At 45.7% G+C, this 23,866-nt stretch overlaps 1 protein-coding gene and 1 pseudogene across 1 annotated transcript; one reads left to right on the top strand and one right to left on the bottom strand.

Annotated features, from left to right (window-relative positions):
- Window positions 1-1,839: 1,839 nt before the first annotated feature.
- On the bottom strand, window positions 1,840-20,679 carry LOC147894446 (GABA transporter 1-like). Its single transcript, XM_087384511.1, has 5 exons — window positions 20,650-20,679; window positions 19,845-20,031; window positions 2,888-3,018; window positions 2,538-2,759; window positions 1,840-2,432 (listed from the first exon to the last, which is right to left on the bottom strand). The coding sequence occupies exons 2-5, from the start codon at window positions 20,020-20,022 to the stop codon at window positions 2,049-2,051; spliced, it is 915 nt and encodes a 304-aa protein (XP_087240637.1). The 5' UTR covers window positions 20,023-20,031; window positions 20,650-20,679; the 3' UTR covers window positions 1,840-2,048.
- Window positions 13,054-15,407, top strand: LOC147894447 (uncharacterized; annotated as a pseudogene).
- Window positions 20,680-23,866: the final 3,187 nt, after the last annotated feature.

Below are 23,866 nucleotides of genomic sequence, written 5' to 3'. Positions count from 1 at the left end.
CTTAGAGATTGTTTAGATTCTAGAGTGCACAAAGTGAAGTTAAAGTGCATTTTAGACATCTTAGCACAATAAACTACATTGACAATTGATTTTGATACATTCTTCAAGCAAATTGGAATGTCAAATGATGAATACATGCTGACATTACCAAGCAGTATCTCCCAACCTACAATTTTCTTAAGAAGGGATCCAAAGGACTTATACACCACCAACTTCAACCCAAACTCTGGGGTGCCAATACCAACATATAGCCTGTCCTAAACTCGCATGGAGCAGCATCTTATTGCACGTCATACATGACTAAAATTGATAAGGAGACTAACGCAGCTAGTAGGGATGCTCTTGTGGCAAGCCTACAAACCAATGCCCTTGTAAAAAAGCACATACGCAAGGTCGATAATGATATACTTAATATGCAACACATCAGTGGTGGACAACAGGCTGTCTACCTATGCCTATCACTCTCTTACAAGAGATAGTAGTGAATGAGTTTATCACTCAAGCTGCTACACAGCGTAGGCTACAGGTAGTATGCCCCTTGTAGTTAGCCAACTTTTGTTTCTTTTTCTCTTTTATTTCTCTACTTTCACGTTTTCATTCTAATGTTTGCAAGTTAGAGACTAGAACTACATTGGTTCCCAACATAGACTAGAGATAGTGGAATGTTGATAAAGGAGGAAACCTTTGATAACATGAAGTTTTTGTAGCTCAAAAGTATGCAACACTTAGCATATACTTATTGCTAACATATATGATGCCTTTGAGACGCCTATTTTCTTCCTAAAATAAAAATTATTTATAGTTGGCATATTCAATGCATAATTCTTGTTACTAAATATATATTAGGGTCTTAGAGTTGTTGAACATGATATTATGAATCATATGTTAGTATTGACCATACTATTATAAAATGCTAGTATTAACATGCTATTATGGATAATACCTGGGGAAATAATAATAATAATACCCTGGGAGCTCTAGTAGCATAGTCTAGTTTTTTCTTGTAAAGAAGTTTCAAAGAGCAGTTTTTGGTTGAATATAATGTTAAGGAGCTTATCAATTTGTGAATTATAAAATCAAAGGTCGAATCATACTAACTACAGCCTAGTGATTGGGCAGCAGCAATCCGACCTTTTCCCCCTCTCATCAACATATGGGAGGACAATTTATATACCTTACGCTTGAGCCGGGAGCAAGGTATACAAGGTTCCAAGAACATTGTGTGGCATCAGTGCTTCTGCATGTAGGCATCTTTTAGATTGTCACAAATCGAGATATTCCTTGCCTGTATAGTCCCTTGCAATAGTTGTTGGCACCTACTCTCAAGTTGCCGTCAGCAGTGAGCCACGATCCAATAGAGCAGGCTTCAAGGCAGCTCGCTTTTCCTATTCTTATTGACATCTTATGGATACCTAATTTTGTATCCTTTTCAAGTATGGAAGCTGCTTTTTATTGGGTGTGGACGGGAGGGAGAAAGGAAGATTGAAACACTGGCTGGTTTACACACAAATGCAGATTCATCATTGACCCTATCCTTCCATTTGGTTTGGTGCTCACTAGTTTGTTGTTGACCTTCTTCACAATAGCTCTATGAATCTATTTTTTTGTTTTCAATTTCCTCTCAGCTGACACCAAATAAAGGAAGTGAAAAGAACCTCTTTCTTCAGGACAACAGAAAAAATGAAAAAAACAAACCTCCGTACTTCAGCATAAACAGCGAAGCAAGCTGGATAACGATATCTATTTACTTGATCTCCGTTGATTGTCGACGGCATACGTCGAATCAATAAAGAAATGTAAAATTTGCAAAATTTCACATTCTGAGCAGTTATCACTCATACATTCTGAGGTTTCATCTGGTCATGCTACTCGGAGACTCCTATGTTTTGCACTATTATGTATAGTAAGTGTCAAAACCACCATCTGTGATGCAATAGAGCTAACCTTGTTTTGAAATCCTAAAGCTTGTATTGGCAAGAAAGGAGAGTGGCCCATTTTTATAAATATGTTCAAATGGATTATTGCTTTTCAAAGCAAGATTTAGTAAACTACAAGTTGGGAAAAAGTGTGTACGTATGCACGTCTAGTGCAATTTGACGAACAGAAGCGACACTGCCTAGGGCCACCACAATTGCAGACAGTCCTATAATTACATAATTCACCATGTTTCTTAGTTGCGACTTAATTTTGCTTTTAAAAACCAAGTTGTAGAACATCAATGGCAAGATGATGCACAAGGGCACACATCCCACTGCACCTATCAGAGCACTAAAATCTGCAAAATATGGCAGCATGGCAGCTAGAAGAACTGCAACAGCCACGAACAGGGAACGCCCTAAGATGCGAGGGAGAAAATTGCGCAGCGAACATTGTTTTTCATCAACGTCTGCTACCATTCCTTCATATTTTGCAAACAGGGGTTGAAGGTAGAGCTGTTCAAAGTAAACATGCTGTCAGTAGCAGTCCAGAGCTTGTAATGAATCAAAGATTATCTATTGAAATCCCACTTCAACACTTTATACGTATAGAGTGTATACCACAGAAGCTATAACAAGTTGCAGACATGCAAAGGCATTGCCTAAAATGTAAAGCCACCGTGGAACAAGTGATTCCATATTGCTAAAGACAATTCCCTGAGACGAATTCCCAAAGGCCCAGTAGCCAGAAATGGCGACTGAGAAGAAGGTGGATATTGCCACTGAGTAACAAATCAATAATCCCTTCAGCATCTTGCCTGTTACAGGGGGCACCAGTGTTGCCTACACAATAGGAATTCATATAAATCAACCTTGACTGAACGCTTCACTCCACCCAAAATGCATGATATGTGAATTAAGTAGCTCTAAAGGTTGACCAGTTTTGGCATTCCTTGTCCCATTCAGTATACCTGAATTTCCACAATTACTGGATTTGCATAGGTAGTCATCATGATCGATATTGAATTGAACACCCCAAACATTATATTGGTGGGAGAGCCTTGGACAGAATAATCCTTTGGAGCTGCACGGGAAGACAGCCCTGCAAATTTGAAAATTTACTATTCAGAGAACATATCAATTTCAAGAGAGTTCAAAACAAGCACCATCTCCAGTCACAAACTACCTGATCTGGTACAATCCCTATGTCGAAGTGCATTTTCAATGAAGGAACTTAAATTATATTCAGGGCCTATATACAAACCGCTTGGATTATAATGAACATCTATTTACTGAGAACAATAAACTTTACTAAACCTTTAACATTAAAATATATTTCAATTTTGAAGATGCAAATGTCAACCGCCTATGGCAGTTAATAGAAAGCTTCAATTCTTGTTCTCAAGACCCCAGCTGGATCAATTGCATATGCCACTTCCCAGAACCTTTCGATCACTTCATCTACACTAAGGAAGAAGCCTAAACAGACTTTTCAAGACCTTGAATTTTAACCTGCTTCATTGCCTATGTACCTTTTTATGCCTGGTCATTTCAAAATAACCCCCCCGCCCACCCCGCCCGCCCCTTTTGTGGTGCCTTTCTGCAGCATGGAGTCAGTGGGGCTGTATCTTTGAGTTTTTTCACCACCACCTATGTTTTCTCCCAAGTAGTGTGCACGTTTGTACAGTTAAAGGAGGGATGCCAGTCCCTTTAGGATTCCCTTTAGCCACAGCTTCCGCTATGACAGCCATGTTACGTACACACATTGAGCATTTTTCAGGCAGAACTTGCATTAAAAATATTCTGGTTCAGTCAATACAATTTTGATTCGATAGGCTTGTCCTTTTAACTTCACTAAGCGGGAACCATTGGCATTGATTCCAGCTGCCTGAGAAGGGTCGAAATGTGATTTCTTGCTTTGGTTTAAGTGAGCGACCAATAACATGTTTGTTGGCAGCTTTTTTGTTGATTGGCGCTGAAACTCTCATTGGGATTTTAAATCAGAGAGACATCTCCTAGGGCAAACTTTTGAAGACCATGTGAACCCCTGCAAAGTTTCTGCATTACCTTCCCAATTTGACGTTAAGTACTTTTACTACTAGGCTGCACAAGCATTGCATTGTAGACTTGGTGGCCCATGGAGATTAGCAGCATAGGCTTTAATGTAGTGGGCGGCAAGTATTTAAGATCATGTATGTTGATCTTTGGGGTGTCCGAAGGGGGCAGGGTAAATCTTGGATGTACACAGAGGATCATGCTGGCCTACAAGCTGACTGAAAAACTCCAGTACATAATGATGGAGAAAGTAGAGAATTTTGCAATACCAGTCAATGTTCCCTACTGTTCGAAGATCATGTAAAAGTTTACTTCTTGGAAAGTACGGAGATCCCTATGCTCCAGGCTTTAGAAAGAGAGATCCTTACAGCTCCGGGTCTTTCTAACAAGTCTTTCATTGTACCAGCTAGTAGGCACCTACCTCCAAATTTTCAAATGAGATCATAGTTCTTTTAACTTTTTAGCTCTATAAGGCCTCCTAACTGATAAAAATTAGTGAAGCGGATGACCATAGCAAGATCTGAATGTACATAGATTGCATAAATAAAACAAAATGAAAAGTACAAGTCATAATAATGACTAACCCTAGTGCAGGACTAAGGTAGAACTGGTAGTCCTAGAAGTCATGTGCAGACTAAGTGGACTAAGTGTCCAAAATATCTAGAACTAGAAGTACTAGGCCTACAAGGCCATACCAAGGGAGCTACATCCAACAAACCCGCCTCCATGGTATGGATGAAGTGCTCTGCAAACATCTCATAGATACCTGGAACTAATGCCATGGTTGCACATGTTCATCCAAAAGGTTAAAGCAACCCATGGAAGTACAGGGATGGCCGTATCAGTATAAATCTTACCAAAAAGCTTCAAACTTGAGTAGTGGAGAAGATGTATGTCAAATAGTGTTGCATCGAACATAAGACAAGTGAACATCCCCTAGTGACACTCTCTCTAACATCATGATAATAAATCTCAATGTGCTTAGTGTGTGCATGAAACATTGGATTGAACACAATGACTAAAGCACTCTGGCTGTGAGTTAAATAGTGGTGGGAGATCTCTGACCAACCTCAAGATGTACACATAGTGTCCGAAGCCAGATACATAAAAGCTGTCCTATACTCAGCTTCACAGCTAGAGGTAGCAATTGGAGGCTGCTTTTTTGTCACATGCACCCCTGCACTTGGGTGCAAGGTGACACACTGGCTACATCGACAAGTGCATTATAGTTCCCAGATAGGAGATTTTGTCGTACGCTGTGACCCCTTTGTGAGCCCTTGTCCAAGGATAGTCAGGCACAAGCTACGTAGGTCAGTCTCTCAGCCTTAGGTCAAGTCAGTAGTCAGTTCTTGTTCACTAGTACCCACTAGAGAACAGTAGGTTAAGTGTTTCTATCTTATAGTTTAGGTCTTAGCCTAGGTTAGGAGTCCCTTTAGGGTGCCCAAAGGCTGGACAGGTAAGCAGGGAAGGCAGCCTGCAAAGGTTGCCCAAAAACTCCCCTGGCAAATGAGCCAGGGAGGGCTTTTTATAGGCTGGTTGTAGGCCAACCAGTCTGTAAAACAGACTGAGTCGGTCTGTTTACAGACTGGGTTGGCTCAGTCCAGCCCTATAAATGTTGAGATTCCGCATCTCCAGGCGTGGCCAACCGACCAGCCCCCATGCAGCAAGGGGGGCCAGAGGGGGTAGGCTGGCCGACCAGCTGGTCGGCCCAGTTGGCCTGACCGACCAGGCTGGTCGGTCCAGTCAAACTGGCCGACTTCCCCCCTTGGCCTGCCCTATAAAAGGGCCTCCTTCCCTTCATTTCCTACAACACTTCTTGCAGCTCCTCAAGGCTCCAGCATACAGCCTGCTCCTGACCATCCCCTCAGAGCCCCCTCTCAGCTGCTCAGTTGGCTGCCCACACTCCCGCAGCAGATCTTGCCTCTTCAGGGCTCTTGCCTCCCCACTCCAGGCCTCTGCCTCTTTGTTTCAGGCTTCTCCTGCCTCCGTGCTCTCAGGCTTCAGCTTTCTTGTGTTCCCCCTTTTTCTCTGCTTCAGTTCAGCCTCTCCAGCAGCTCCTGTTTTCTATCTTATTCAAGATATCTTGTATTTCAGTTGCTGCCCTGGTTTAAGGGCTGATTTACAGCAGATCAGTGGTGGTACATTTTGTTATCTCTAGTGTTCTCTGTGTGGCTCTATAATTTCAGTTCGTTTGCATCTTCCGCTGCCATTTTAATATGGTATCAGAGCACCAGGTTACTCTCTGATCTGGGAACTTCTATGTTGTCCTCGTCAGCAACTCTCCTTCCCACTGACTACAGAGCTTTCTTCTCCCGTCCCTTCTCCCCTCCCTATCAATAGCAGCTATTTTCCTCCTGAACCCCGGGCTATCAATAGCAGCCTACTGCTTCATCAAGAGCCTCTCCCCCCCTTCCTTCATCGCGCATCGGGTCGGCTCCCGTCTTCACCCGTACGACTTTATTCAGGGGTTTCTGGCAGAACTTATTGGCTCTTGATCTTTGGGTTCGATTGTTGAGATTGGCCCTGTTCTAGACCTTGATCTTCTCTTCAGCCCCTTGTTGCTGTCCATTCCCTGTTTTCAGTTATGGCTGATGAAACAAAGGATTCTACTCCGGATCTTCGCGTATCCCCTATGTCCAGTTTCTTTCAAGAGTCTGACAAGCCTGTACGTATTCCCACTCTTCCTACATTTCCAGATGCTCGGCAGTTAGATGGGACCAATTATTCTCTTTGGAAAATTCAGATGGCGTCTGTATTGGAATCTTATGATCTTGCTGAGTTTGTTGATCCCGGGATCCCTCGTCCGTCACCTGAGGAGGAGCCACATGCTTCTCTTATCTGGGATAAATTGAATGCTCGTGTACGCTCGTTCATCTTTCTCAATTGTCAACCAGGGGTTCTCAATCATATCAAGCATCTTACTTCTGCACGTGCTATTTGGGAATTTCTTGATGGCATGTATCTTCGCGTCACTCCCATGAAACGTATTTCCTTGGAAGTTCAGCTTCGTCGCCTCGATCCAACTACTTCTCCTTCCATACGGGACCACATCAACAAAATGCAGAGCATGCATCAAGACATCCTCCATGCAGGCAAGGCTATCTCCTCCGAAGATATGGCTATTACTCTCCTATCTCATGTTATTACTGACAGTCGATATGCAGCATTCTATTCTTCTCTTATTACCTCTGGCCGCCTCAGCACCATCACTTGGGAGGAACTTGTCCCCATGATGATGGATCAGGAGGAACAGTTCACTAAAACCTCTGATGGTTCTTCTGAGGCTCTTGTGGCCCATCGTCCCAAATCACGATCCAAGAATGCCCCGTCCTCTGCCAATAACTCATCTCCTTCAGATCCCTCCAGTGACCGTCCTGCTCCCAAAGGTAATTGCAATCACTGTGGCACTCCTGGCCATTATTGGCGCAATTGTCCATACCGCAAACACAAACGAGCTGACGCACCTCTGGCCGCTGCGGCTGATGCTTCCCTTACCCCTACTCCTGCCTTTGTTCACCTTGAGCTCTTGAATTCGGTCCCCCTTCCTGCAGCAGAGTCATTGGCTCTCCATAGCTCCGATGCTCGTGAATGGATTGTTGATAGTGGGGCCTCTCGGCATATGACCCCCTCCTCCTCACTGCTCCAGGATCTCACTCCTCATTCTGGTCGTGTCTGCATCGGCGATAAGCACTCTATTCCTGTTCATTCAGAGGGCTCTCTTGATATTATTCCTGATGGCAAAGGGGGTAAACACTCTTCTCGTGTTCTTTATGTTCCGTCTCTCGGCTTTCATCTCCTTTCGGTTCATCAGATTTGTCAAAACAATATGAAAGTTGAGTTTGAAGCAGCCTCTGTCACCATCCGCGATCGTGCCACCGGACAGCCGGTTTGGACCGGCCATTCTACTAATGGTATCTACAAGCTTGTTGCCCTTCCCTCCCTTACAGGAACCTCTCTTGGCGACCTTTGGCATTATCGGTTTTGTCATTTACACATTGATGCTCTTCATCGTGCTTTCCGTGATCAGCTTGTCCTCGGCCTCCCTAACGTCGGCACTCGCCAAGGTCTCTGTCCCTCTTGCATATTGGGCAAACAACATCGCGAGCCGTTCGCTCATCATGCCTCTCGCCGTGCCACTGTTCCGCTTGGTCTTGTTCACCTCGACCTATGTGGCCCTATGCAGATTATGTCCCTTGGGGGAGCCTCGTACTACATGCTCCTTGTTGATGATTTCAGTCGCTACTCTTGGATCTATTTTCTTTCCCACAAGGATCTGGCTTTCAGTCGTTTCCAGACCTGGCTAGCCATGGTGGAAAAAGAATCCAATCACTCCCTCAAAATTCTTCGTGCTGATAAAGGTGGTGAATTCACCTCTCTCGAGTTTGATCGGTTCTTGAGTAGTCATGGTGTCAAACGGGAATTTGCCAACACAGGTACCCCTTCTGATAATGGTGTGGTTGAACGTAAACATCGTACCGGTGTTGAAATGGCTCGGACCATGCTCACTCACAGTCAACTCCCTCAGTCTCTTTGGGCCGAGGCCATGATGACCGCCATTCATACTCTTAACCGCTCTCCGACATCAGCAGTCCCAGGCATGACCCCTTATCAGGCTTACTATGGATCTAAGCCCGATGTTTCCCATTTTCGAGTATTTGGCTGTGATGCTTATGTTCATATTCCTAAATCTGATCGTGGAAAGCTTGATCCTAAGTCCCACAAGCTCTTGTTCGTAGGCTACAACTCCGTCTCCACTGGCTATCGCCTCTATGATCCTCGCCGCCGCATTATCTCCGTGAGCAGGGATGTTCTTTTCGACGAGCAGGTCCTTCCGACATCCTCCGACTCTCCTCCTGTTCTTGGAGATCCGTCCGATGCCCCGGAGCTCTCTCTCCCTCCACCTGCCTCGTCCTCTGGTACATCACCTCCTATTCTCTCTCCTCCGCCTCCTTCTCCGGCTCCACCCTTGTCTGCTCCTCCTTTGGAACCCCGCTCGGTACGTGTTCCGCGATGGCTCATTGATACTCTCCGCTCCTCCGGTCTTGAGGATCCCTACTCCGAACCACCCCCTGATGATGGGCCTCGTCGCTCTCATCGCCATCTCCCACCGTCCTCTTCTGATCCCCTTCATGTCAATTATGCCCTTATGTCTCGCATCCTCGCCACTCGTGAGCCCACTACCGTTCCTCAGGCTCTGGACCAGCCTCATTGGAAACAGGCTATGGAAGCGGAAATTCATGCTCTTCTTCGGAACCACACCTGGGACCTTGTCCCTCGTCCCTCACATCGTTCCGTCATTGGTGTCCGGTGGATTTTCAAAACAAAATACGCCTCTGATGGTTCTGTCGACAAGTATAAAGCTCGGCTGGTGGCTAAAGGCTATGCCCAACGACCCGGCATCGACTATGGGGAGACCTTTGCACCTACCGCCCGGATGAGCACCATCCGCACGATCCTCGCTCTTGCCGCCCACCATCAGTGGCCCATCTTTCAAATGGACGTCAAATCTGCATTTTTGAATGGTGATCTTCATGAAGAGGTATATGTGGATCAGCCGCCCGGCTTCATTGATTCTCGTTCTCCTTTCATGGTCTGTCGCCTTCGCAAGGCTCTCTACGGTCTCAAGCAAGCTCCTCGGGCCTGGAATCAGCGTATTGATACCTTCTTCTGCCGCCAAGGACTTCTTCGCTCTCTGGCTGATCCCAATCTTTATCTTTTTCATGAAGGACAGCTTCATACCTTCATCATTCTTTATGTGGATGATTTAATCCTCACCGGGAGTCATACCAATCATATCCTTGCCATTAAAGTTGCTCTTCAAACTGAATTTGAGATGACGGATATGGGCCTTCTCCATTTTTTCTTGGGTCTTGAGATTTGGCAGACTAAGAGGGGGTATTTTGTCTCTCAGCAACGCTATGTTCAAGAGCTCCTCGAAACTTTCCACATGGCTGACTGTCGGCCCATCACCTCTCCCATGGATCCCAACGCTAAACTCTCTGCTTCTGGGTCCACTGCTTATCCTGATGCCTCCCTCTACCGCCAGCTTGTTGGATCTCTTCTTTGGCTACTTAACACTCGACTGGATCTCGGCTTCTCTGTCGGCACCCTCAGTACCTTCATGCAAACCCCTTCGCTTTCTCATTGGCAAGCTGCTCGACGTCTCCTCCGCTATCTTCAGGGGACCTCTACTTTCGGGCTCTTTTATGCTGCCGGTGGTTCCTCTCCTTCCCCGCTCACTCTCCGAGGTTGGAGTGACTCCGATTGGGCTGGCGACCCCGATTCTCGCCGCTCTACCACGGGCTATGTTTTCTCCTTTGGCTCTGCGGCTATCTCCTGGTCCAGTAAACGCCAACCCACGGTCGCCCTATCTTCCACCGAGGCTGAGTATCGGGCTATGTGTAGTGCCACCTGTGAGGCTGTGTGGCTTCGGCGCCTTCTTCTCGATTGTGGTTTTCAGCAATCCACTTCTACCACACTTTTTTGTGACAATCAAAGCTGTATTGCCCTTGCTCGCAATCCGGTTTTTCATGCTCGGACAAAACACATTGAAATTCAGTACCACTATACGCGAGAGAAGGTTCTTGACGGTACCATTGTGCTCCTCTTCAGCACCACTTCCGACAACGTCGCCGACATATTTACCAAATCTGTTTCTCCTCCCCTTCTCCAACGTCATACCAGCTCTCTGGGTCTTGTGCCACACCCTGGAGCTGAGAGGGGGTGTTGAGATTCCGCATCTCCAGGCGTGGCCAACCGACCAGCCCCCATGCAGCAAGGGGGGCCAGAGGGGGTAGGCTGGCCGACCAGCTGGTCGGCCCAGTTGGCCTGACCGACCAGGCTGGTCGGTCCAGTCAAACTGGCCGACTTCCCCCCTTGGCCTGCCCTATAAAAGGGCCTCCTTCCCTTCATTTCCTACAACACTTCTTGCAGCTCCTCAAGGCTCCAGCATACAGCCTGCTCCTGACCATCCCCTCAGAGCCCCCTCTCAGCTGCTCAGTTGGCTGCCCACACTCCCGCAGCAGATCTTGCCTCTTCAGGGCTCTTGCCTCCCCACTCCAGGCCTCTGCCTCTTTGTTTCAGGCTTCTCCTGCCTCCGTGCTCTCAGGCTTCAGCTTTCTTGTGTTCCCCCTTTTTCTCTGCTTCAGTTCAGCCTCTCCAGCAGCTCCTGTTTTCTATCTTATTCAAGATATCTTGTATTTCAGTTGCTGCCCTGGTTTAAGGGCTGATTTACAGCAGATCAGTGGTGGTACATTTTGTTATCTCTAGTGTTCTCTGTGTGGCTCTATAATTTCAGTTCGTTTGCATCTTCCGCTGCCATTTTAATAATAAAAGGGCCCCTTGGCTGCCCTGTTTTCTCATTCAGTTTGCTCCTGCCTTCAGTTCTCCTACAGCTCCACTTCAGCCTCCTGTGCAGCCCCTAAGATCCTCATATCTGGCCCTGCTCTAGCCTCAGTCCCTGCGCCATCAGTTCAGCTTTATCTGAAGGTAACCACGCAGCACAACAGTTGGAGGTTTGGACCAGCAAACGGAGAGAGGTTTGGACACTGTTTCCTCAGCTTTCTCAGCTCTCTTTTACAGTTTACACAGCTCACTCTCAGCTCTATATTTCAGTCATCTCTCAGTTCTCTCATAGGATCTATCACTTCTAGTTTTCACTCTCTCACTCACACAGTAACCCTGCATTCTAGTAGACAGCACAAGCCTCTTCCTTGCCGTGCAGAAGCGTCCTACATCGTCAGTGTGGACAGCAGCAAGGTCTCGGTATTGGTCAGTGTTGCCTCTCAGGTCTTTGGGTCTACTATACGTGTAGACAGTGAGCTCTTCAAAAGCGTGTTCCGTGCTCTCTTGAAGAGTGTTCTTTGTATTTCTCACTTCTCCAAGTATAAAGCAAATTCTCCCCTGATTGGGGGAAGGGGCCCTCAGTGGGTACAAGGACCCAATCGGTTGTCGACTCTACTCTCTCTCTACCCTCATCTCCTTTCTCTCTCTATGGTAAAGAACGCTCATTCCTCGCTAAAGGTTTAAAGAAGGTCTTGCTGTGAATTACACGAGCAGATAACCGTTGCATGCTACATTGGTATCAGAGCTTTGGTGTGTATCCAGCTTGACTACCGCAAGTGTATGGTTGTGCTGAAATCTGGAAAGGACACACAATCAAGCGCCATGAAAGGGTCAGGAAAAGATTTCAACCGCGAAGACTTTGAAGAGGAGAAAGACTACCAACAAGATATACTTCCGCCAAATGCTCAAGAAGTGATGGCGAATGATACACTCTTTCCTTTTTTTCACTTTCATTCGTCGAATCACAGGCGAGGTAAAATCACAGGCGATGGCATCCCGAATATCCTCCCAACCTCTCTCATGGATTGCATGCACACCTTTCTATCATTGTAGGCAAACTCTAACAATGGCAACCACTTGTTCCATGCATGTTTCCTCAATGACACATATGCTGTAAGCATATCCTCTAAAATTTGGTTGATTCTTTCTGTCTGACCATCCGTTTCTGGATGATCCCCACTACTCATTCCCAACTCAGTCCTTAGTGTTTCAAATACCGCAGTCCAAAAATGACCGGTAAATTTGACATCTCTGTCTGACACTATGGATTTGGGTAATCCATGCAGACGAAATATATGCCAATTACGGGGCACTAACAGATTCTCTAGTTGGAATGAAGTGAGCCATCTTGGTAAGAGGATCAACCACCACAACATAGTTTCCAGAAACGCCGCTTCGGCCAGGGCGAAACGCCAAAACGTTTCGAAAATGTTTCCATCCCCGGAAACGGCGTTTCCGTTTTATGTTTTTTCCAAGGGTTTCTAAAAACCCGACCGCGACCTGTTTCTGCCCGCTGTGTTTCGCCAGTGTCTTCATCCGTTTGGAGCTGCTCTACTTTCCTTTTTCTACCCATCTACCTCCACCTCAGCCCTCTACCTCGCCGGCCTCCACCTTTGCCCTGGCCCCTCGTAGCTCTACCAAGCTGAAGCAAGAAGGGGCTGCAGCCTGCAGGACCAAAAAAACAGCCTCCACTTCTCGAATCTCTTCGAGTCTCCCGACCTCGAACCGCACAGGTAACATGGCTCGGACTCCAGATCCTTTTTGGCAGCATGTGGAGCAAGTGGGGGGTTATGCAGGATCTGGTGGCTCCAGGAAATGGAGATGTAAGTACTGTGGGTTGGTCAAAACGGGGAGTGTCACCCGTGTGAAGGACCATCTTGCTCAAGTTCCAACAAAGATGTAGGGACATGCCCCTCTATTCCTCTAGATGTTCGCGAAAGCCTTGAAAGGTGGAGGCGTAAGCATTTGGCCGTTCCCGAAGAGGAAGTATCTACAGCAATGGGTGGTCAAAAGAAAGCTGTATCAAGTCAAGCAGCAGTAGCAAAGAGGGCCAGAGGCAGAGACACAGGATCAGATTTCTCCTCTACCTCAGTGTCGGGTGTGCACGCAAGGAGGACTCCTTTGCCAGGTGATGTATCACATTCACAAGACACCCCTACAATAGATACTGTACAAAGGGCTAGCATCCAAGCAGGATTTCAAAAGCAAGCAATTGCAGAGGCAGCTAGGGAGCTCACCCGGATGTTCATACGGTGTGCCATTCCTTTTCATGTGGCCAAGACAAATCAATGGAGGAAGACCATGAGGGCCATCAGCCGCATTGGATGCGAGTGGGATGGCCCTACATTTGAGGCTCTGCGGACACGGGAGCTAAAGCAGGAAAATTCATGCATAGAAGTGCAGCTAGAGCCCTTGAAGGAAACATGGAAAAAGTATGGCTGCACTGTATTGTGTGATGGGTGGTCAGATGTACACAGGAGAAATGTATACAATGTTTTGGTGTCATGCTGCAAAGGCACTATGTTTTTGAAAGCCATTGATGCCTCCCTCCCAGGTCTCACAGTTACAGGTGCATTTATTTGGACACATATAAGGGAGGCTATAGAGCAAATTGGGCCTCGGAATGTTGTGCAGGTGGTGACAGATAATGGAAGTAATTGTAAGTCTATGGGCTCTATGCTAGAGGATGAATTTCCAGCCATTGTGTGGACCCCTTGTGCATCACATAGCCTCGACTTATTGATTGAGGACATAGGTCAAATACAATGGGTTGAAGCCATCTTTCGCACAGGACGAAGCATGGTGAGGTTTGTGAAGAAGAGGCCAAAAGTCTTGAGCATGTATCGGGCCTACAACACTCTTGAGCTATTGCAGCCTGCAGCCACCAGATTTGCATACATGTTCATTGTGCTTGAGAGACTCCTGCGAGTCCGCAGAGAGTTGGTACGCACTGTCTACTCAAATGAATGGCTAGAGTGGGATGAGAGAGAGAGCCCCAAGGCAAGAGCTTTTGTGCGTGATGTCATGAGAGAGGAGTGGTGGGTAGAGGTTGAGGGGTTGGTCCAAATTCTCAACCCCATCTACACACTGTTACGCATTACAGACATGGAGGGCAGTACTATAGGCCTTTTATACGAGTACATGGACAAGATTGCTTGTCGACTCTTGACTCTTGTTTTTTGTCCATTTTTATCTTATGGTTTGATCTCTAAAGGGTTGATGAAATCAAGGCTGTGTGGAATCGGCGACGGGATTGGTTTCACAGGCTGATTCATGCAGTAGCACATGTATTGCATCCTTTGTGGCGAGATGAGGAGCAATACGAGAACGAGGAGCTAGACGAAGGCTTCATGACATACATCAGGAACTTGACAGGTGGTAATGTGCACATGCTGAAATGTATAGAGGATGATCTCTTGGCCTTTCGCAACCAGACGGGAAGCTTTGGTCGAGAGACTCAGCTACAGCCTGTCTCATGGTGGGAGAAGTATGGAAATTGTGCTCCCACGCTGGTAATTCACTACCCTTAACTACAGTCTACATAGTACAATGTGCATCTTTCTTGTTTCAACTTTCCACTTAGTTCTAACTTCTAATTTCTAATTGTATGTGCATTTCAATAACAGAAACGCATCGCCATTCGAGTGCTCTCACAAGATTGCAGTTTGGATCCATGTGAGAGGAATTGGAGCACTTGGGCCCTCTTCCATACAAAGAAGAGGAATAGGCTGAGTACCGCTCAGCTAGAGCGGTTGGTGTTTTGTCATTGCAACCTCCAGCTCCTTGAGAGGAATGCCCGACATCCGGAGCCTTCGCAGGTGAATGTGGATGAGATCGACATCAGGAGCGAGAAGGTTCATCCCAGAGATCCCTCGGAATGAGCGTGATATGTACACCTTGCTTTATGAGGAGCTGACAGTGCCGAGCCACAACACCCGCTGCACCACCCGCTCTCAAAGGCAGAGGGGGGGATCCATCGTTTCCACTTCAGTAGAGGCAGAGGACCACGATCCTACCCTTTCTTCATCTGAGGCTGACTCTCATGAGTTGGAGGAGACACGTGACTCCTCCATGGATGATCTTGATGAGTGATTTTTGGAGCACTTAGGTCTAGGATTTTGTCATGCCAGGCTCCAACATTGAGCAGCTGCTGTCAGCCACATAGATATTCATGTTTTGTATTTACTGTAGTCTATTACATATGGATTATGGATGATGGATCTTGTTTTGTATTGACTCTTTTGAGGCTTGAGCCTTGAGCCTACAATTGTCATTTCTGAATTTTGATCTATCATTTGAGTCTTTAACATTGAAATTTGAATGATTGATGTGATAAATCATAGATTTATATTGAACTTGAGCAAAGATGTATTTACTATTTTTCAAGCTTTTGTAATGTTTTTATTAATTATATATGTATGTATTAAACCCTAAAACCGAAACTCCGTTTTCCCATTTCCTCCCGGAGGCCGAAACTCCGAAACGTCGTTTCCCGCCGTGCTCCGCACCCCCGTTTCCGAAACGCGTGGAAACTATGCACCACAAGGATAGAATCATATCCACCTTATGTCGTAGGCAGACCTACAATAAAGTCCATGGAAATGCTCTCCCACTTACTTAGTGGTATCTCCAAGGGCTGTAAAAGTCCGGGTGGCTTCACCTGCTCTGCCTTACTTACCTGACACGAAAAACAACGTCACATATTCATGAATATGCTTTTTCATCTTTGGCCAAAAGAAGTCTCGCTTCACGAGATCATATGTCTTCTCGACTCCTGGATGTCCCGCACATGGGCTATCATGGCACATATCTTGCATAAGTTTGGCCTTTTTTGGATGCCAGGTCATCCTTTTCCCCAGGTTTTAACACATGAGCCTTAGGCCATAGGCTCTGGACAAACTCGTCCACCTTTTGAGTTTCTCTAATCCGTCCATTAGAGCACTCTCTAACACCGTGAAACTCATGTTATGCATAATGCGTGACAACGCATTAGCAACTTTATTATCCTTCCCTCTTTGGTACCGAATCGTCAAATTAAACTCCTGCATGAGTTCTGCCTACCTAGCTTGGCGGTCTCTCAAGTCAGGTTGTTTACTAAAATGTTTCAGAGTATCATGATCAACATCCACATAAAACTCTGATCCATATAAATAATGTCTCCATGTTTTCAAAGCATGGACAACAGCATACAACTCTAATTCATGAGTTGCGAGGTGCAAGGCTTATCACGGACAGCTCCGACTTGAAACCAAATGTCACCTCCTGAACACACCAAACACGGTACGCAAATACCGACATCTCGTACATCGGAAGAAGCAGGCATTTCTTCGTCGAAATGAGGAGGAGCTGTTGCACATCTTGTACAGCAACAAAAGGATTTTTGGCGGAGATTCCTTGAGCGTAGATCTCCATCACCCCTCACCGACACGAGAGTCTAGCACACGTATGCACACCATCTTTATGATGTCCCACACCAGCCCACTCCAGATCTCATACACACACGTCACCCCACCACTTGCTCATTGTTCACCAGAGGGGGAGTCAAGGACGCGACATTGAATATACACAATGGCCGAGCTAAGGATCACGAGGGGCTATGCACTGAGCTTATCGCATATGGGATCGACACGTCAACCCCAATCCTAGCAAAGCTATTCAATGATGCTGTTTGCCGTGGCTTCCCCCGCACCTAGACACTCAACACCATCACCCCCATCCACAAGGCAAGGGATCCCATGGACCCGAGTAACTACAAGACTATCATGATTGGACATGTGATGTCCAAGATCTATGCAGCTGTATTGGATGCGTCGGTCAGCCTGTTCGCAGAGATGAGAGGGCTCAGAGCAGAAGGTCAGGCCGGTTTCAGGCGAGACCATGGGACTATGGATCACACACTCACACTCAGAGTGTCATTAAGGAGGCCAAATCACGGAACGAGAGGGTATATTGCTGCTTTGTGGATTTCTGCAAAGCCTTTGACAAAGTACCTCGAGCTCATCTCATCACACGCCTATAGACACTGGGATTTGATCAGGAGATCATCTGGGCAGTCATGGCACTGTATGAGAGAGTCTCGGGCCGAGTTCGGACAGGCGCAGGTTGGACAGATGAGATCTTGAGTACCATAGGAGTCAAACAGGGTTGTCCCTTATCACCGACCCTGTTTGGCCTCTATATCAATGAGCTTGAGACTTTCATGTGGGCGTTCGGAGGGACCGGTTGCTCACTTGCCGGGATCATCATCAGGATTCTTCTTTATGCACATGATGTGGCACTCTTGTCGTCCACACCCGAGGGGCTCCAGCGACACCTGGATGCACTACAGGCTTTTCGTTTATCCCATGATTTGGAGGTCAACCTTGGCAAGACCAAGGTCATGATCTTTAACACCTCTCGAGCAAACATGCAACAAAAGCAATTTACTTTTACTTTCGGTGGGACTAGTTGAGATCGTATCCTCATACACTTACTTGGGGGTCATCTTCTCCGGCCCGATCTTCAACATGAGACTAGCGATGGGATATACCTCACTAGCTCGGCTAGAGAGACAATGCTTCCACTCCCACTTCCAGGACCCTCGGACCAAGGCTCTTCTCTTCGACTCCTCGGTCCGACCAGCCGGTATGTATGGCAGCCCTTGTTGGGGGCCTGACATGTCAGAGATAGAGTGGACACGGGTGGAGCGCCTGCAGATCCTCATGCTCTCACGGATGATCCTGGGGAAACCGTCTGTACCACATCACATCATTCAGGCCGAGTTTGGTGCTTTTCCACTCCGGCTAGATGCAACCTTTCAGACCATTATATATCTACACCAGGTTAGATCATATGGGTATGCACAAACTCACAGATGGTTTGTGAGACTAGGGTTCCACATCGATAGGATACCTCCTTTTCAGTAGAGTTTAGATGCCCCTTCGGTACTCCCACCCACCATCCCGATCAAACCAGGTCATTCGTGAGGATCTGCTGCAGCTACACACCTTTAGGACCTAGTTGGAGCCGAGGGAGCTTCCAATGAAGCTGAGTTTCTACAGAGATTACTGTCTCCGTATTTCGGAGGAGGGATTCATCACACCACCGGGGTACACTGAGCTTCATATGCCTCACTCACTACGGATCTCCATTGGACAGTTTCAGGTATCATCACACCGCCTCCGCATAGGGAGCAGCAGAGCAGAGGGGATTCCTAGGGAGCATCACTTATGCATATTGTGCGACTGTCAAGAGGTCGAGTCGGAGGAGCATTTTATTTTCAGGTGCCCAATATACTACGAGATCCGAGGTCGCTACCACTGCCTCTTCAAAGATAGCTCCGGGCTCCTTTCCAAATTCCTCGCCTACCCAGATCAGAGATGCCTCGCAGCCTTCATTCACGAGGGGGTCCGACATAGAGAGTACTTACCTAGGCGACGGGGCTTGGCCACATCATCAGACACCTCTCAGAGCAGGATCACAGAGTTCTTTCCATCGAGTGGCATTGATCGTCTAGTCTCTAGCCATAGACGTGACAGAGACCCCGACCCGACAACCGTAGCACGATACACGAGACATCGAGGGGACACACAGATCACTCTGGGGGATCTCCCGTCATTGTTTAGACCCGGGATACGTCCCATGGGAGTCATGGTGGCTCTGGTCTTGCGTCGAGTCTCATCCAAGAGACCGAGACGTACAGCACCCCTTGATGGGCACCAGCATCCCATCACCGGCTATGCACCAGCTAGGGCGACATGACATACGCAAGATTCTGCTCCGCTCCAGTCCCTTTCTTTTCATTGTTACATCTAGATGTATTTGATTTGATTATGTATGATCAGACTTAGGATTCAGCATGAGTGATGATGCTCGTTTCAGTAGCTCCATCCTTACTGTGATTTGTATCAAGTTTTCCTTCAGTCTCATAGACCCATCGGTCTTCCGAAGACTCTGATAAAATTTCTTTCTTTCTTTCTTTCTTTCTCCTCTCCGGCCCCTTCTGTCCTCCTTTGGTCATATGCTAGACATCACTTTAAAACTCAAGGAGTGCACTTACTACATACTAAGATTTTTCATACATTCAGATAATAACTATATTTGAGCTTTAATCTATGCAAAAGGGGTTTATTTAGCAAATGTATACTTTTAGTGGATTGTAAATCTACATAGCTGTCAAAACAAGATGACAAACCCAAAAGAGAATACTCAGCAACATGAGGCAATACACAAGCTATATTAGGCCCATATCCTACAAATTTGAAGTTCTTATGCCACATCCACACAAGACAGCCATTCTAGGAATAGTTTACATGAGCCGATGTGGAGGACACTTTCATTGCATAAATCTAGAGAGGGGGCAATGTTAATTTTGAACTCGAGTTATAGAGATATAAGCTTTCCAATAACCCTATAGTGCCTCTGGTCTTGAGCGCTCTTGAATGTCATGCTAGCAAGAAATCTTAAATACAAAGAGGGCGAATAAATACAATAGGAGACTTAAGTGCTTCTTAAGTTGAAATAAGAACATCAGAATGTTCTGTGCAACACCTGATATGACAGATCCAATGATAGCACAAAGGCTGAACCCAAGGCACAGCAACATTGACAAAAGGTTGAAATGGCGAAGGGAGTGGAAGGATGGCAGCTGCGTTAGAAGAAGAGAAGATGCTCCAAATATGATGGTGAAGTGGTATAATCTCAAGTGCCTATCCACTGAAGCTTCCATATAAATTCCCTGCAATCACAAGATAGAAAGTTTACATTACAGGACACTCAGCACACTTTAATTTATGAACTGACTCCTGCTTGTACCCTCCAATAGTATGTAAGTACAGGAAATTTGGTGACACAAATGAAAGGGTAGAGCAGATCCACTCTCATGATACTGGCTGGTACCACTTTCTAACAAACTATTGCAGATTACTGCAGGAACATTAAGTAGGCGTGTATCTATCTAGGTCAATTGCCAAAGTCATCATGACCAAGTACAGAGTGTACAGTTTGACTACAAATTGTACATAGTAGGTGTTGCTCATTGTATAAGCATATGGTTTGGCAATTGCAGACTTATGTCTTTCGTATTAGAGTTTTGTCAAGGTTCCAGAGATAGAGGGTAAATTAAATCATGACAAACGATAGCTGTTACAAAGAACCTTATCCAAAATTAGTCTGCAGACTCTTCATCCCAGCTATACATGTTCTTTCAACTAGTGTCAATATTCTATTTTATCTCACCCACTAAATGAGTTATTGGAAATTACTGCTCACGACCACTCTTCAACTCAAGCAGCAAAATAATATTTAATATGCATTGCCAAACATGAAATGTGATTGAAACATCCCAATGACACACCTGCAATGTCTGAGCACCGAGCAGTACTACTCCTATTGCCACATCATTGGGTTTGTGCATGCCACACTAGCAAATTCAAACACCCGGTGAATATCTGCGCTGGCTCTATTGTATAGTATGCACATGCACCATGTCGTTAAGTTTGCCCTAATCTGCCAGTGCACTGCAATCCTCCACGTTGTCATCGCTGATGTGGTCCCATGTGGCCGCCCATCTTCACCTTCATAGTCTGCACACTCTGCTCCTCTCCCCCCTGCAGTGCTGCTCTAGGCTCCTCTCTCCCAGAAGCTCCCTCCCCCTCCCCTAAACCTCCTCCTCTCTCGCCACATGGTGTTGAACATCCCGCGAACCTCCTTTTGATGCCAGACCTCCCGCGACCCTCCATCCTCTCAGGTTTGGGATTAGTCACCAGTAAGAATAGAATAGATATCATTACATTTTGCAAGTGCTAGATCTCCCCCAAACAAGCTTCATTTTCATCATGAAGCTTCTCCACTTGCTCTTTAATTATCTCTTGTGCTCCCACCATCTAAGAGAAAACCTTGTGTTACTGCAACATTTGTCCAAGGCTTCATGCATTTGTCAATATATGAGGAGTCTACTAGGAGCCTTTCACAAATGTAGATATAACATCTTCATGAAGTATAAAGGCACAAAACTATGATGGGTATGTTTTCCATATACATCAATGTATTGTCTTGTGTACAAGTTCAAATCTTTGGGGGACGACTATTAATGATCTGCCATCTGCAATGCTTCTCAATGGGTTGAGCATCTTTGACATTTTTGGCTCCCCTTTACGTCTCTCTCTCTCTCTCTCTCTCTCTCTCTCTCTCTCTCTCTCTCTCTCTCTCTCCACACACACACACTTACTATCCCTTTCCCACTTTACATTCAATTTATTTTTTATCCCTTCCCCCTATTTATTTCCTTTTTTAATCCCCCCCGCCTTCCTTTTCCCTTCCTTCCCCCCACCCCCTCTCTAATATTTCCCTATTAAAATCTCCTTACCTTGTTCTTCTCTACTTTAATCTATGGCACCTTATTTCTCTTTAATTTCTTTGGCTTTTTAAATCTATGGTCCTTCATAAGACCCCTTGCATTACCCCCCCCCCCTTCTCTCTCTCTCTCTCTCTCTCTCTCTCTCTCTCTCTCTTTCTTAATTAAAACCTTTTCCCCCCCATCACTTATTTCAAATTTTATTAGCCCCCCTTTTTTTCACTACAAAGGTGCATTATTTTTACTTCTTAAACTTAGATTGATCGTGCTAACATTACTTTGTATTAAACAAATCCCTTCTTTCTACAAAGGTTCATTATCTTTGCTACTTTAGCTTGATAAGTGTTTGGTCTAAGCATCGATTTTTATTGTGACTCCAATAACAAGGGACTTGCCATGACTTATCAAAGCGCAACCTTTTGAACAATTGTGCATTCTACAATTGTTTGACCTTTTGATAAAACATTAGTGTTCAATATTTTTCATTAATGACAATTGCTCTCTCTTTTGAGCTACATTGTTTTCATTTCACTATGGAAAGGGGTCATGTCGAGTCCAAAACAGACACATAATGTTTCCCGTGTAACTTTGGATGGTTGCACATAGTGCATTTAAGTCATTAAGGCGTTCTTGCCTCCTGACTCAATTTTTTGCTCGCTTAGCAATTCTCTCTTCCACACTTACCTTTTTCATCTTGCTCTTCGCCTAAACAATTCCCATAGTAGCCCCAATAAAATCTTCTGTCCCAAATTAGCCCACCTCCCTCTCCCACCCTAGTATTGCTTAACTTTCTACCTACCGCAAACCTCTTCTTAAACAATTGCCTTCGCTTGTCGAATTTCAAACTCACCATACTCTATTACATCATTTCCACTACTTAAACAACACTTCTATTCCTTTTTGGGTAGACAGTAGGTCATCACACTAGGTGATGACCTAGTGTCTCACCTGGTGTGTTGTATCCTAATGGGGTTAAGTTGGGTACACACACACACACACACACACACACTTACTATCCCTTTCCCACTTTACATTCAATTTACTTTTTATCCCTTCCCACTATTTATTTCCATGTTTAATTCTCCCCCCCCCCCCCCCCCCCCCCTCCACCTTCCTTTTCCCTTCCTTCCCCCCACCCCCTCTCTAATTTTTCCCTAGTTTCTCCTTTATTTCCCTCTAATTTTTGCTTAAAATTCAAATATATTTTTCTAATTTATTTTCCCCATTATTTTCCTAATATATCCCCCTTTTTCAATTTTTTCTTATCATCTCTCCTATTACCTTTTTTCCTTTATCCCCCTTTATTTTTCCTTATTTTTCCTAATTATTTATTGTTTTCCTTAACTGTCTCTTATTTTTCCTTTATTTCCTTATTCCTTCCTTATTTGTTCTCTTTTTCCTTAACTTTCCTTAAAATTTTCCTTCTTTTCTTTATTTTTCCTTGTTTTCCTTAAATTTTCCTTAATCTCTATTTTTTCATCCTTCTTGTTATTCTCTTTAATTTTTCCTTATTTCTTTGTTTTTACCCTCAATCTTTTCTTAGTTTCTCCCTCATTAAACTCTTGCCCCTACCTTTTCCTCTTTTTTTTGCAATTATTAAATTTTTTATGCCTAACCATTCCCTTTGATTTTTTCCTCCTTTTTAAACAAACCTCCTAGCCTAACCTGTCTCCCTAACACAACTATGTTAGCCTCCCCAAACTACTCCTAAACCAACCCCCCCCCCCCCCCCCCCCCCCGTGACTACCTCGCTTCCTAGTCTCTGCAATCCTCCCTACTCCTTACATCCTCCACCTCTCCCTTCCCTGACTGCATGACTTCCTTGCCTATTAAGTACCTCACCTCTAACCATTCCCTCCTAGTCACTGCCAACCCCCCCGCTTCCTAGCTTGCTCATCCACTACTACTCTTTGCCGCTCACTGCCCCTTGTTGCACCTTGCATAAGGGTCTTTAGCTCGCTTGTGTCAGCTTTCTGCACCTACAATCTTGCACCAAGACCTACAATCCCCTTCCATGTTGTCCGCGCTGCTTCTTCCCCAAAAGACTGTGCATCAATTGCGCCATTGCTCCCCTGCTTTGACCTCTAGTACTCCTATCTCCAAACCCCTGGCCTTGACTACTGTGCTACTGGCCTGTCCTACTTCTCGTTTTCCCTTCACATGGCCTCGACTACTACGCTATAGCCCGGTCCTGCTACATGGCTACGGATTCACATGG

Source organism: Dipteris shenzhenensis, chromosome 14 (assembly GCF_047967505.1).
Source record: "Dipteris shenzhenensis isolate YYH24624 ecotype China chromosome 14, Dip_SZ_1.0, whole genome shotgun sequence".
In the NCBI taxonomy this organism is placed as follows: domain Eukaryota; kingdom Viridiplantae; phylum Streptophyta; class Polypodiopsida; order Gleicheniales; family Dipteridaceae; genus Dipteris; species Dipteris shenzhenensis.
Note: the sequence above shows the minus strand (reverse complement) of the source record. Positions and strands in the feature narration are given on the sequence as shown.